The 14,493-nt window shown below is 35.4% G+C and overlaps 1 protein-coding gene across 1 annotated transcript in view; it reads right to left on the reverse strand.

Moving 5' to 3' along the window:
* The window catches only part of LOC145567866 (uncharacterized), a 47,269-nt gene that overhangs the window by 15,457 nt on the left and 17,319 nt on the right, over positions 1-14,493 (reverse strand). The window contains exons 24-44 of the mRNA XM_081627278.1: positions 14,044-14,469; positions 13,618-13,962; positions 13,370-13,501; positions 11,847-11,960; positions 11,586-11,770; positions 11,257-11,365; positions 10,348-10,491; positions 9,925-10,215; positions 8,752-9,351; positions 8,461-8,646; positions 7,008-7,111; positions 6,066-6,355; positions 5,898-5,982; positions 5,488-5,817; positions 4,860-5,213; positions 4,289-4,778; positions 3,431-3,594; positions 2,499-2,661; positions 2,043-2,312; positions 832-1,032; positions 178-220 (exon numbers count right to left, since the gene is read on the reverse strand). Of these exons, the coding sequence (XP_081483404.1) occupies positions 178-220; positions 832-1,032; positions 2,043-2,312; positions 2,499-2,661; positions 3,431-3,594; positions 4,289-4,778; positions 4,860-5,213; positions 5,488-5,817; positions 5,898-5,982; positions 6,066-6,355; positions 7,008-7,111; positions 8,461-8,646; positions 8,752-9,351; positions 9,925-10,215; positions 10,348-10,491; positions 11,257-11,365; positions 11,586-11,770; positions 11,847-11,960; positions 13,370-13,501; positions 13,618-13,962; positions 14,044-14,469 (5,026 nt within the window). The remainder of the gene's footprint in view (positions 1-177; positions 221-831; positions 1,033-2,042; positions 2,313-2,498; positions 2,662-3,430; positions 3,595-4,288; positions 4,779-4,859; positions 5,214-5,487; positions 5,818-5,897; positions 5,983-6,065; positions 6,356-7,007; positions 7,112-8,460; positions 8,647-8,751; positions 9,352-9,924; positions 10,216-10,347; positions 10,492-11,256; positions 11,366-11,585; positions 11,771-11,846; positions 11,961-13,369; positions 13,502-13,617; positions 13,963-14,043; positions 14,470-14,493) is intronic.

The following is a 14,493-nucleotide window of genomic DNA, read 5'->3' on the forward strand; positions in this document are numbered from 1 at the left end:
TTAACTTTGGTCTCTACGTTTTTAGATCCTATATACTATATAGATTGTTTTAAACCCTAGAAGTACTATATATAAATTACAAAGTACTAAATAGTGCAGTGCAGCCTTGGTTTATCTTGAAACTATGGGCTTTGCAATTTGCAATTTCAAATCAATTAAAAATAATAAAATATATACCTTTTCCAATGTCAGTCATAATAAGCTCCAACTGGTAGTTTTCCTGCTCAAAAAAAAATGTGTAAAATTTCAGAAAGATAAAAAAAATAGACACAAACCACGAGTAGTATTGTTGTAGCATATGGTTTGGCCAATGAGACAACTCTTTAGGTTTCCCCGTTCAAAACATAGGCGCATGCACTTGTAACATTTCAATAATAGATAGAAGTCAAAGAACCAAGAATAATCAACAGTCCATACTCATGAGGCTATCCATAAGTGCAATATTTTATAATAATGCAGATCTTTAAGCAATAAAAATACTCCAAGATTGTTTCACCTGAGTAATCAGGCTGGGCTTATAACCCTTCCAAAATCTTCTCTTGGGGTGGGGAAGGGGAGGGTTGAGGATTTGCAGCTTGTTTTAAAATCATCGACCCCACCAACATTCATGGAAAGATTCACATAAGCTATACTATTATTAAACTTAAAATGTTTCTTTTCCTGAACTTAAATAGATATGTAGTCTGAGACAGAAAAAGTTAATAAGACAGAGAGTGCCACCCGGGGGGGGGGGGGGGTGGGGGGGAGGAGGTAGGGGAACAGTGAAAGAGGGAAGGAAAACATACAAACATAGTAGTGAAACTCAGATAAAGTGAAACACTTCTGACATACCGGAGAATCAACTTTAAAGAAGAAAACTTCTCTCCATTTGACACATTCGAGCTTCATAGAACTGATAGACTCAGAGTGACGCCCACATGTGCGAACACTTTGCAGCTGATTCAATGCTGTAGCATCTGACAGAATAGGTTCTGGACTAAGGCGTATTGATACAGCATACTGACGAGAAGATAGACCATCCAACTTTTTAAACTGTAATTGAAAACATGAATCAAATAAATGAGAAGACATACTACCAACAAACAAAGATTAAATTCTAGAAAAAAAAATTCCATCGTTGCAATAGACAGGAAACTTTCATCTAATGTAATTGCAATTTCCAATTTCCAGATCACATAATCACTTGGATGCATGAAAAGAATAAGATTTCCAATTTCCAGATCACATAATCACTTGGTCCAGTGAGATATTTAGAAAAAAAGAGAATTGCAAAGGAGCAATATCACTTCTTTCACCTGATATGATGCAAATAACCATCAGGATTATTAATTGCTTTGCCATTGGTAATAATAGGGAGAAATTTTCCAGATGTTTACCAAGAGAACAAAAGTCTTCAAAAATGAAGATTATCAAGTCCAACTCCTATATATGCTTCTTATAGCAAATCACTATTCCATATACAATCAGATAAATTGATATTGCTCGTGATTAGGCAGCAAAAAAATTAAAAAATAAAAAATAAAAAAAAGAGAGAGAGAGAGAGGATACAATGATACATGATAAACAAATCCACCTCCTTTTGCGCTAGGGGCACTATTACTGCTTGACAAACGAAATTTGTTACACTTTCTTGTCTATAACAACACTAGTAATCCTATAATCAAGTGAAAATATGTCAAGATCAAAGTCCCACAAAAAAGAGGAAACATGATGGCTGTTAAATTATGTCCATTTAGTGTCCAGCCTAGCTACTAAAACATGATGGCTGTAAAACGTTCACAGCATCAACCCTTCAACTATGGAATGACAAAAAACAATTAAACACATCATATTTTAACAGCCTGCTTGCATAAGGATCCAAGTGAGGCTGCAGCAATCACGAACCAATAATACAAAGAGTAAGATGTAAATTTATACAAACTATACACTTGTACAGAGCTATGCTACATATCAAGTAGAACTTTGAAATTGATTCAGGACAATTTTCTTTTCTTAATTAAACTTTTTCTGATCATTTTCTAACGAAGAATGAATGATCATACCTGTGCTTCTGCAATCATCAACGTCACCATTGTACGGATATTCTGGCCAATATTCCCTCGGAAGTGAGAATCCAGCATATTTTTCAGCACGGGAACTTTAAGAGGCTTCAGATCCACTGACGGCATCATGAATACACTTGAAAGCTCATTAATGTCAGTAACTCGGATGAAAATGTCCTGGCCGAGCTTGTTTTGTGGAATGATGAAATAATTTCTTTTATGATGCACACTGTCAATTGATGTATCCTTATGAGTTGGAGAAACAATTTCCTGAAGAATAGGGTATCACCGAATAAAGTTACAACACAACAAAATATAATCAAGAAATGGTCCATAATGTTGAAAATAGGTGGCAAATATCATAATGTTGAAAATAGGTGGCAAATACAACATATATGCATGAAGTAGCTTACAATAATTATCATACACTAATAACTAGAGAAGTAAAGAGCATACTCTAGTAACGCAGGACTCTTGGATTTCACTGAGGCTATTCCAGCTAGCATAAGCTTGGAGAATCATATTTATGTTAGAACTAGAAACATTCACATTAAGATCTTTGGTCGAACTGAGTCGTAACTGTGAAGCAGCAACAGGGGAAGACACATCATACTGGTACCTGCATATTTTAACCACGAGACAGCAACTCATGACAAAATCATGCAACAAAAATAAGAACAACCATTTTTATTAGAGAAGCCTTCTAACGAGGTAAGAAATTACATCTGACAGTCTAACAACTGTCAACCACTGGGTGAAATTAGTTCAGAGTGTACTTTTGACAAAGGATAAGAGCTAGCCAGTAGCCACCACATACAATGATACAATTCAATCACACAACAAAAAAAGAACTAAAGACACTCAAACACCAATTAGCACAAAAGAGCTAAAATATCCACTCTTAGACATGTTAATCACGAATTGAGAAAACTTAACACATTATGTAGCATGTAAAAGAGCAAAGGTGGGGAAAGTGAAGCTCAACAAAAGTAAGGAAGGCTAATTAAGGGCGAGTTCCATGGGTCTTTTGGAAAACTGATGAGAGAAATCTAAGGTGAGTTTAGATTAGCTTACATGCAATAAGAGTGGATTTTGGCCAATATTTTCTGCAATGATAAGATTGCCATTTAAATTTTTAGCCTTTGCTCTCGTTGCAAAACTAATATTCTGTAGAAGGAGTTAGTGTGATGTAATATTTTGGTGAGATAAGTGTGTGAAACATTTAATTCCACTGCAAGATGTCAATCCTCACGTGTGCAATACCTTTTTTTCATTAGCAGTTTCTTCAAATATGGCAACCATGCCAAAATTGAGATCAAGGCTAAACATTCGTTAATCACAAAGAACAACTGTAACATATAGTCTGCGACATTAAAATCAATACTTACCTCAAAAACCCATCAGCTGCCTCAACCACAGGCTCCCAAGACTCGTATTTGTCATTGTATGACCTCACCGAAAGAGAGAAATTTACATTGGAGATTTGGTAGTCAGGCCTTCCTTGTAATTTGAACCCAATACCACTCAAGGACACATTAAACAACGGAACCATCTGCAAATATAAAATAAAAAAGCAAGAACAACATAAAATGATTATGCAAGGGAAAGGACGTTGCATATTTCAACAACAAAGTGACATCAAGAAGTTACCAAGATAAGAAAAACAACAGAAACCTTCAACATCATATTTCTCACTCTTGTGCAGATAATTGTCCCAACCAATAGCATTAGGCATGTATCTCTAACAGGCGTATGTATAAGTGTCCCAAGATATATCAACCATATAACCAAAAAGTAATCCTTTAGTCTTAATTATCAGTACACGTTTAGACAGATGTTAGAGATTACAACTTGGAAGATTAGAGGTCAATCATAAAAAAAATGTTATATCATGAAAATCAGCAAAAACACCTCAGGTAGCCCATTGGCTGCAAGACACATTTCAGATAAAATATAAATTGTTTACCTCCCCCATTTATAAATAAATGCTCCATCTGGAGTTTTGTGATTCCCTACTACATACAACTATGACCATTAATATCTTTAATTCCCTTTAAGTAAACGCTATAAAAGGTTGATACTTTGAAAGTATATACATAGAAACAAATCCAACAAACGTGACTATATATTTACTTACATATAAATCACAAAAGATAGTTAGAAGAATGTAAAATGAGAAATGGAGCAATAATTCAGAACTGAGGAAGAATTGGATACTTAATGATCTCAAATAAGGCATCACTTACCAAGCCACCATAGTCATCAAAGCATGCAACAGAAAACGTTCTAATTTCTGCATCGATGACTGTATCTTCCTTGCCATCTGTTACATATTTATGAGCAAGCTTCACCGCATATCTTTTGGAAGGCCTCTTGTTTCCACTCCGCACCTGAAAAGTTCCAAAGTCTCCACCAACTGCCCATATGCTAAATGATTCTGCTCTAAGACCAGCATCATATGTATCCCACAAGCTTTCTTCCGAATATTGATCCCCAACAACCATGTCACTCCGTATGCATCGCAATGAGCCACTAAAATCATAATCCTTGGGCGAGCCTTTACAGGAAATACATCCCAAAGGAACATAACCAGGCGGAGCTTGAGGCAACCAAAATATCATAGGATCTACTCCCCGCTGCTTCTTAATTCTACCAACCATTTGGTATCCTATAGGTAATTTGAAAATTTCATCACCAATGTCTTCAGCAACAACACAAGCATTTGGACGTTCAAACCTATGGCCAATACATTCTCTCAGTCAATAATGATAAAAGCAACAAACATAAAGATTAAAGTCTATTACAAATCTGAAATACCCTTTAACAGCAATATCGCCAAAGAATACCATCCCTTGTGGGACCACTGGACGCCATATTGAGAGTTTTTTCTTTGAACTGGAACCTTGATTGCTCCACACCATATCAAAGAGCGACACAGTCTCAAAACGCCGACCAGAATTTCCAATAGACGATTCCACAGGGAGGGGTCCATCACGCGGTGAGGCATGATGAGGCTTACTCTTAGGAACATCTTGTGAGAACTCTGATATCCCAAAGAAAATATGTCGCAAGTCATATGCTCCACCAACCAGCTTCAATGAATTAGGATCTGTTGGTAAGAACGTGCCAACAGAATTATCCACACGCCAGAAGGGCAAAGCCATTGAGAACCTGCTTTACTCCAAAGATTACATAAACCAGATTAGTTTCAACAAAATAAAGTTACAGCATTACTCCAAATTTCTAATTAATTGATAATTGATCACAAAAACTGAGAGTGAAAACAAATTGCAGAATTTCCAAGATCCCAGACCCATCTTAGTAACATACAAAAACATAAAATGCCAAAAATAAATGCTCGATACTGCTAGACAAAACTGATTTAATTCATTCCCCGCAATTCTTAAGTAAAATAGTGCCAGAAAGGGTTCTTATAGTCACGTACTCATTGCTTTCTCCAATCACAAGACAATCCCTTAATGGACAAGAAGAAACCAAAGAAGCCAAGATACAATACGAAGACGACAACGGAGGAGGTGCTGTTCCAGAAGAAACCACACAGCCCAGAGCAATATAACCTTCTGGGGCCACAGGATACCAAATTGAACAGCTTACGTTGCCCTCCTGAAGAATAGATGGCAGTCTGTTGATGCCTTCGGCGTCAGAGACATCACCAGATGCAGTTTGTGGCCATATCAACTTGAACGACTCAGGTCTCTTGAGTCTTACAAGGTTCTTATTTACTGCAAGAACCGCTTTGGTAGGTGGCTTGTCTCTGGCACAAAATTTTGAGTTACAACAGTCAAAAGCAATATAAAATAACACTGGCAGAAAAATAGATGAGACAGCACTAACAGTGGAGTCATATAGTCACCGAGGACAACAAAGCCAGGGGGTGCACGAGGTCTCCAAAAGGCAAAAATGAGGTCATTCTTCGGGTCTGAGGAATCAAAGGAATTATTAAGATGATAGAGCAGATAACAATACCATGCAACAACAAATGTTCAAAAGTAAGAAACTCACATTCCACAACTGCTACTTTGTCAAACTCAGAACAACTGACAGTCATCTTTCTTGACGTCATTCTTAAGAAGGACAAAATATCTTCTTCAACAGCCAAAAAAAGATGCAAGATGCTGAAGGAAAAATTCATGAATATATCAGAAGATGAGAGATGTATGTTTGTCTCTCCAGCAACTTTTGAAAACTTGACAGATGTATCAAATGGCTCCAAAATTCTGACTCCATTGCTTTCCATTGTCAATCCAAGTGCATTTGCAGTCATTTCCATGGTTTCACCCTTTAACACAATCCTAAAACCAAATATTTACTGCATTACATAACATCGAAGCATTAAAGCTTCCCTTCCTCAAAATAGGAGGGAAATATTACAACAAAATCCACAACAATTCTGAATTTTAAAAATAGACAGACAGTAGAGACTAGTAGATTTTAATAATAGCATAAAATTTAAAACCAAAGGTTAATTTTCCAGTGCATATACCTTGATCATACAGAAGGGTGAAATCATCTCTTTGTTCTTAGTAAGATAACTACTCCCTGGAAATAAATTGTTTTCTAACATTGGGTTAGCGACTATACGGAATGATCACTTTTGGTTCATGTAGCCGACCCCACTTATGGGATTAAGGCTTTGATTGATTGATTGGATTAGAAGGTGTTCAAAGGTTTACTTGCTTTCTGCCCACCATTGACTAATAATTCATATGAGATTGGGGAGATATAATAGGAAGGCTCTAAGAAGATGGACTCATTTAATTATTCTTTGGTTTCAGAATGAGAAAGAAATGATGCAACAACTGCAGGAAATTATCAGGTGTTCTAAGGTTTAATTGACTTCTGCCCATGAGGTTCTCGTGAAAGCAATACATTTCACAAGTTTTCTTTTTACTTCAAAAGCAAGGACTTGACCTATAGTGGCTTATTTACTATGAGAAATCTAACCTGGAGAATGCATCCAGCTCCGCATACAACAATTTGTTGGATAAACTTGCCGAATTTCCCACATCTTTTGATGAGCTATAAAAAGTGAGCTCTGGACTAATTGCCTGAAAGTACACACATATCAGAATAATATTTAAAAGCATATAATACCTCTTTTTCTTACCTAAAACTGATATTGGAAGATAAAAACTCAGTGCAATTTTAGGAAAGAAATTTGAACAGCCCTACCCCACCCCCCAAAATAAATTAGACAAAAATAAATAAAAAAAAATCCAAGTATAAATTATTCAGATTTTCATTAAATCTACAACTTGCAAATATATCAGCTTGTAAATAGGAGAGATTCATCCTGGAAAATACCCTGGTAATAATTGATCGGTTCTTCCCCTCTTTACTAACTTTAAAAAGATTGCAACAACAACAACAAAGCCTTAGTCCCAAAATGATTTGGGGTCGCCTAACATGAATCGTCATAAGGAACCATACGATAGAAAGAAAGGGACATAACAAGATAGTCATTTTATATATATATATATATATATATATATATATATATATATATATATAGGGTCAAATGAGAAGGATGCTATAATGAGAAGGATGAGAAGGAATCTTGACCTTACATTTTTAATCTAATATTTGTGGTTGAAATACATATATTTTAATTGTATGTGCATATTTTTGTAAGTAAACGTGCATATTTTTGTATTTATATGTGCATATTTTCTATAAATCAATGTGCATGAATTTCAAAATGAATATGCATAAATTTTTAAGTGAATGTGCATAATTATTAAGCTGATAACGAATATTTTTAAACTAATTAATCTATACATTAGTATTATTTTTTGGCAGTACGTAGCATTACTAGCATATACATTTGATATTTCACTTCTAAAGTTCTAATTTCACCTAGATTTTCAACTCCTTTGTTGCAGAATGTCATTGTTGTTTAGAGAGAGAAAACTTGAGGAAACCCCATTGTTATTATAGAGAAAGATCAAGTATTGGTGAGCAATGCCATTATGAAATCAAAAATGAGAAAATTTTGTTGCTGATGATGATTGTAGTAGTATTACTGTGAGAATGTTGATGGTGGTATAATGATTCGTGAAGTAAAGGTAGATCGATGACGATGATGACATCACCATTTCAGAGTTTATATTTTTAAGGAAGTCCCTCGATTGAATTGAAGGCTTGCAAGGAATTAAAGATGAAACTCATAAATAGAACAGAGCGAGGAAGAAGCAGAGTAGCGTGAAAAAGATAGAAATTTAATCTTAGCCGTTGGATTGTTTTAAACCAATGGTCTAGATTGCTTCCTATTCTTCCTATTTTAAGGTTGTTCTCATTGGATCCTAACCCTGTATATATTAAGGAAGTTTTAAAAGAGAACCAAGAATGAAATTAAATCTCCATGTAGAAAATAAGGGAAAATTGAACAGAGCATAACCTGCAACTCAATTATGTATTCTGGAGGTTCGCCATTATCAGTATTTTGGTTCTCTGTAACTTGAAAAGTCCCAGAAGAATCCTTTGAAGGTTCATCATCATACCCCAAAGCAACGTGATCATCCTCAGACACCGAATAACTACTATTATCTCCTAATACAATGCAAGAGTCCAAATAACGTCCATCCTGCAACAGTAGACACTAATTAGATTAGTGTTTCTTCTTTACCTTACACAAGCTAATATATAGTAAACAAATATTGAAAGAAATTAATTTAATAAGGCTGGCCACCTTAATGACAACATTTCTGAATTGCAGTCTTTTCCCATTTCCCACGTATATTATTGCTTCTGTGCTGGAAGATGAAATAACAGAACCTTGCCTATCTTTCAGCAATAGTGTCCCACCATTGCCATCATAGATAAAATGATCAAATCTTTCATTATCAATAATAAGGGGTGTCTTTGGAGAGATAGAAGATTCAGATGAAGGCTGTGTGTAGGTAGAATCATTTAAAATGATCGCATCAACTAAACTCATGGGCATGTCATCCTCTTCATTTGACAATATGCCGCGAACTGTTGGGACAAAAAACTCAATAACGGCCAACAGGAAATCAAGTGCAACGAGCAATTGAGGCCTTTGCAAACACAAACAGATAGATGATGATTTCTCACTCAGTGTCGCATCAACAACAAGCATTGTAGCATCTATCTGCCTGATTTCATTCTCTAAAGAACTATACTCAATGCTTTTTGGCTGCCCAATTGCTAGTCTAAACTGTTCCTGAGTACTCTCACGATCATCCAGTACATTAAAACTTTGGAGCGTGACAGATAGAAAATCTTCCCCGCCTGTGGTAGACTTGTAAAGAAGCCATGCAGTGTTGATCTGTTATAGCAAAGAATATTAATGATCCCATATTATAAATGAAGCAAATACAAATAAAACTATTCAAAAATAAATAAATAACAAGTGATGAGAAATTAAAAGGGATTGTACACAAAAAGACACACTATAAACATATGATGTGTATAACTAATAAACAATAATGGCCAGATTAGCTTAAGAGTAGTGACATATAACCTTTATTTAAAGGGGAGCAACAGTTTTATCCACAATAACTATCCCATCCTAGTATGATGGGAAACAACCACCGAACATGAAAATTTGAATTCTGAATTCTGAATCATGTAGATGAGACTATTTATCATAATCATGTTCAGCAATTACTAATTGCACATATATCATACATAATGTTTTGGAAAAGAAAATTTTACATTTCAGAATCATTTCCATTTGGTTCAATTAGGCATTGCCATAAACTACATCTAAGTTCTATCATCTGCCACTAAATCACTCATCATCTTTAAATATCAAATTATTCAATACAACAACAACAACAAAACCTTGGGGTGGAAAGGAGACAATGTATTCATTGAAAGTAAATGCAATAATAGATACCTGAACGGTTCCCAATGGTGCATCACTTGCAACACCTGAATGTAAGCTTAATTCCACTTTATTAATAGCAACAATGACTTTCAAGCTGATCCAGACCTCCCTAGTATGAGAATCAACTTCAGTAGATCCTAATTCGAAAGTTGCAGCAGACTCAATCATGTCAATAGAGGGGGTCTTTTTATTCCACTGCAAGGGAGGCACAATATTTGGAGACTCGGATAAATTAGACTGTGCACATTCTGTAATGATCTGGTATTCTTTGTTAGATAAAGAAGCTTTCAGTACATCCATCTACAAACACAAATTAAGAAAAAAAGTTAATAAGAAAAGCACAATGAACTTGTAACCAATGAAATACGATAGGGACTGCAATGATATGACTTTGTTGTAGAGCAAAGTGTGTATGAATGTAGATGAAATGACCTCTAGTGTTACTTCGGTGCTTGGAATTTGATGTAACAAATCTCGAAGTGATCGCCGAAGAACAATGGACAACCCGTTGACATCCTGAATAATGCTATCACCCACTTCTTTTCCAGTTCCAACATTCAAATTGATGTCTTCAACCTACACAGACAAAATGGACTTGAAAGCATGGCTAACGACAACCCACACTGACTATTCAAAAAAAAAAAACAACCCATACTGGTGCCCCAATTCCTCTAGGCTCCTGTCTTAAGATGTTATAGGAGATAGGCTCTAAGAGGATGTAATAGGACAGCTGGTTTACAAATTAAAAGTAAAAAAAAAAAAAAATCAAGCGAGACAGATTTAGTCCGCTGAATTAGGTCGAACAGCAGATTCATCAGAGAGGTTCAGCTTTAATGCTTGCATAGTTACATGATTAATTTCTGAAAATTGGCATGGGAACTGCCTCAAATGGTTTCATATTGTTCTTTGAGCAGTTCTCTTTGTGTCCTTTCATAAAATCTTAATCTTATAATTTTAGAAGGATAAAAGTTATTTCAAAGTGTTGTTCCAAAGTAAATCAGCAGGGGCTCAAAATATAACTTGGTTCGTCAAACTATGGTAATCTGCTATTTTGTCATTGGAGGACACCTTGTCCTATATTTTTCTGTACACACTTCTCAGCTGAGAACACAGTCTATTTTTCTTACCAAAAAAACCTGGCAACCCCAAAAACCTTCAGCTAATCAATTCAGTCGTATTCATAGGGAAGAAAAGACATAGCAAAAACATTATAAAAAGGAAACTAGAGGACCAAACGACAATGGATCCAGTTCCAACAGTTGAAATTTTGATTAAAATCAAACACTGAAAAAGGAGAGCGAAAGAGAGAGATATCAAATGTTTGATATGGACATAACTTACCATCACAGTCAATATTTCCATATGAACAGCATTCATCTCATGTTTACTGCCATTGAACCACTGGAAGGTGTTCTGGACAGTTATATGTACAACATCAAGCTTCAGGAAACTACAGAATAAAACCCATTACATCCAATATTAACAGGGTCCTCAACATCAAGGACGGGATAAATAATAATAATAATAATAATAATAATAATAATAATAATAATAATAATAATAATAACAATAACAATAACAATAATAATAATATATAAATAAATAAACCGAACTACTCTATCTTGATATGAGAATAAATAGATAAATAAATAAATAAGATAAAAATATACTCAGGACTGTCCGTTCTCCGAGGCATTATTATAATTGGCTTTGTAAGTGATAAATTGAGCTTCATAGCAGGTGAGCCCTCAATTTCACTGGTAGTAAACCATTTCTCAGAATCAGTAACCTGATCCCTCAATTTGACAACCCCAGCAGAAGTGTTGGGAGCAAGACCCACAAAGTAACTAACAACCTACATACAATTTCCAACCGTTAGAGCAAAATACAAAAGAAAGCTAAGCAAACGAGATAAACATAAAATTGATTACCTCTTGGATAAAGCGATTCAAGAACACAATCCTCACTTCAGAAAGTTGACCAGAGAGACTATAATCATACCCCTCATAATCATCATCATCAAAATCATACGAAGAGAAATCTATCTGCACGCACAGAGTCAAACTGTAAAACAATGATAAAAATAAAAAATAATATATATATATATATATATATATATATATAAAACAAAAAAAGAGGGTAAATGGGCAGAAAAATTTGAGTGACCACATAAAATTGTGCTAAATGTATCTAAGTTCATGTAGTAACCTATGACTATGAGTGAGACAAGATTAGACAACCCATTAGATTAAAACAAAATATTAGCGTTTCATTGATTTAAAGGGGGGAAAAACATTACAGAACATCATTTACACTAGTATCTACCAAAAAATTGGTAGTAGATAGCTAAATACAGCAAATCTATGCATGTAATGGAGATAAACTTCAGTTTCCAAGAGAAATGAAAAAAAAAAGGGGGGGGGGGGGGTTTACAAGTATGATAACCGTTGTTCCTTCTGTTTCATTCTTTTCCACGTCTAATTAAGAATATGAGAAGGTATTGCGTCAGTCCGGACTTACGAAATGCAGATTTTTGATATCCTGAATTGGCGGGATGATATCCTCTATTGACCGGATGATATCCTCTACTAAGTGGATGATATCCTTTATTAGCTATATGATATCCTTTATTGGTTGGATGATATCCTCTATTGGCTTGATGATATCCTCTATTAGAGGGATGATATCCTCTATGGCTAGAGGATATCATCCCTCTAATAGAGGATATCATCAAGCCAATAAAGAATATCATAGACACAATCATAAATGATATCATATAGGCAATAGAGGATATCATCCAACAAAGAGGATATGTATAAATTATTGGAGGATATAAATTATTTGATGGAGGATATGTATAAGTTGCTGAGGATATGTATAATTTGTTTGATGATATGTATAACAATGGCGGAACCTCCATTGAAAATCTCATACTAAAAGTCATGAGTATAACATAACTTGCTCATTTCTCAACCAAAATACATGCATATGTTATCAAAATGCTCACAATTCAACATACAATCATATAGGACAATCAATGTCAACAATTATACATCACATAAGAAAGCCCCAATTCGATTTTTTAAGCAATTTTCGAAAATTCCGAGAATCTCAATCAATTAAACTTTCTCTCTCTTCCGCGATGGATGACCTTGCTCCTCCCCTTCGTCATAACCACCACCAACTTGTCATCGGGTGGAAACTTGTTCTTTATCGCAAGAAGATGACGATGATACCTTCTCGACTGACAAAACATTGGTTGCTGCTTGCCGCACCCAATACTTTGTGTTAAGAATAATTACTTCTCAAAAAGAACACACGGACGCACACCAACACGCGCGAGCGTGCACAAACAAACGAACAAAAGATATTGACATAAAACCAATATGACAAGTAATGACCCCCAACCAACAAAAGAATCATGCTAGCACAAAAATTCAAAATTGTGTAATACCTCCACAAATGAACTTCCCCCTGGGTTCCTCATGTCACAAGCCCAAAAATAAAAGTGCTCCATGGAAAGACTGTCATCACTTATTCTCAGATTACCTATGGAAGCTTTGATACTGAATGATGATGGAAATACCTAACCCAAAGGAAGTCAAATTAGTTAAAATCAATTTCACAAGAATAAAAGTATGTCAAATAGCATAATGCAAGGATAAGATAAGACTCGTAAGAGGGGGGCAAGCTAAAGTAAACCTTAATATAAGTAAGCAAATTATCCTGAGACAAAGTAGCGAGCTTAGTTTCATCCTCCTTCAAAAGAACTATCTGGGCACGAGCCATATTCAAGACTAAATAAAAAATAATTCTGGATTTTCCCTTTCCTAAGAGACCTACAGCAACAGACTGCGCAGCTAAAGTTGTATTTTGTGGATCACCATCTTCAACTGGAATTTCATGCTGTTGAGTGGCAGCTGGTGAACTGTCACTGAGAGATACAGAGCTTGCATCTTCAAAATTAATACCACTCACAAAATCCATAACAGCAGCAAGTGTAGGCCTACGGCAGAAAAACGATAAGGTGGCAAGGGTCACCACAACCTGTAGTCACCACAGAAAAAATCATTTTGACATCAACAAACCAATCAAGCTTCACAGCCCAGAATAGAGACAGCAACTCACCATATTATCGGTTTTACTATAGAAAGGAGAGTTCTGATCATATATAACTATTTGAGCTTTAACAAAACTTCCCAACTCATCATTTTGCCCAGTTTTCTCTGCTATAGATTGAAAGGAGCTATCAGGTAGAAGACCAGGCACCCTGCTAAAGCTGGGAGGTTTAAATGCTGATACTTCAGGGATGGTGAAGTCATTATCCGGCAGATTCTCTGGAGCCTCGTAGAATTTATCATCACCTTCAGCAGACAAATCACCATTACTGCTCTGCCTAGATTCTTCAGAAATCATACTAACTTCAGGTCCCTGTATGAATGATCTGGCTAAATATTGACGTTGAGAAGTTCCTCCACATACTAAATCTTCTATCTCCAAGGATTGCAAGAGAGTTCCTATGAACATATCATTATCCTTAATCGCAATTTCCACCTGTTCAAACCAATATATAAAACT

The sequence above is a fragment of the Chenopodium album genome, chromosome 11, assembly GCF_948465745.1.
Source record: "Chenopodium album chromosome 11, dcCheAlbu1.1, whole genome shotgun sequence".
In the NCBI taxonomy this organism is placed as follows: domain Eukaryota; kingdom Viridiplantae; phylum Streptophyta; class Magnoliopsida; order Caryophyllales; family Amaranthaceae; genus Chenopodium; species Chenopodium album.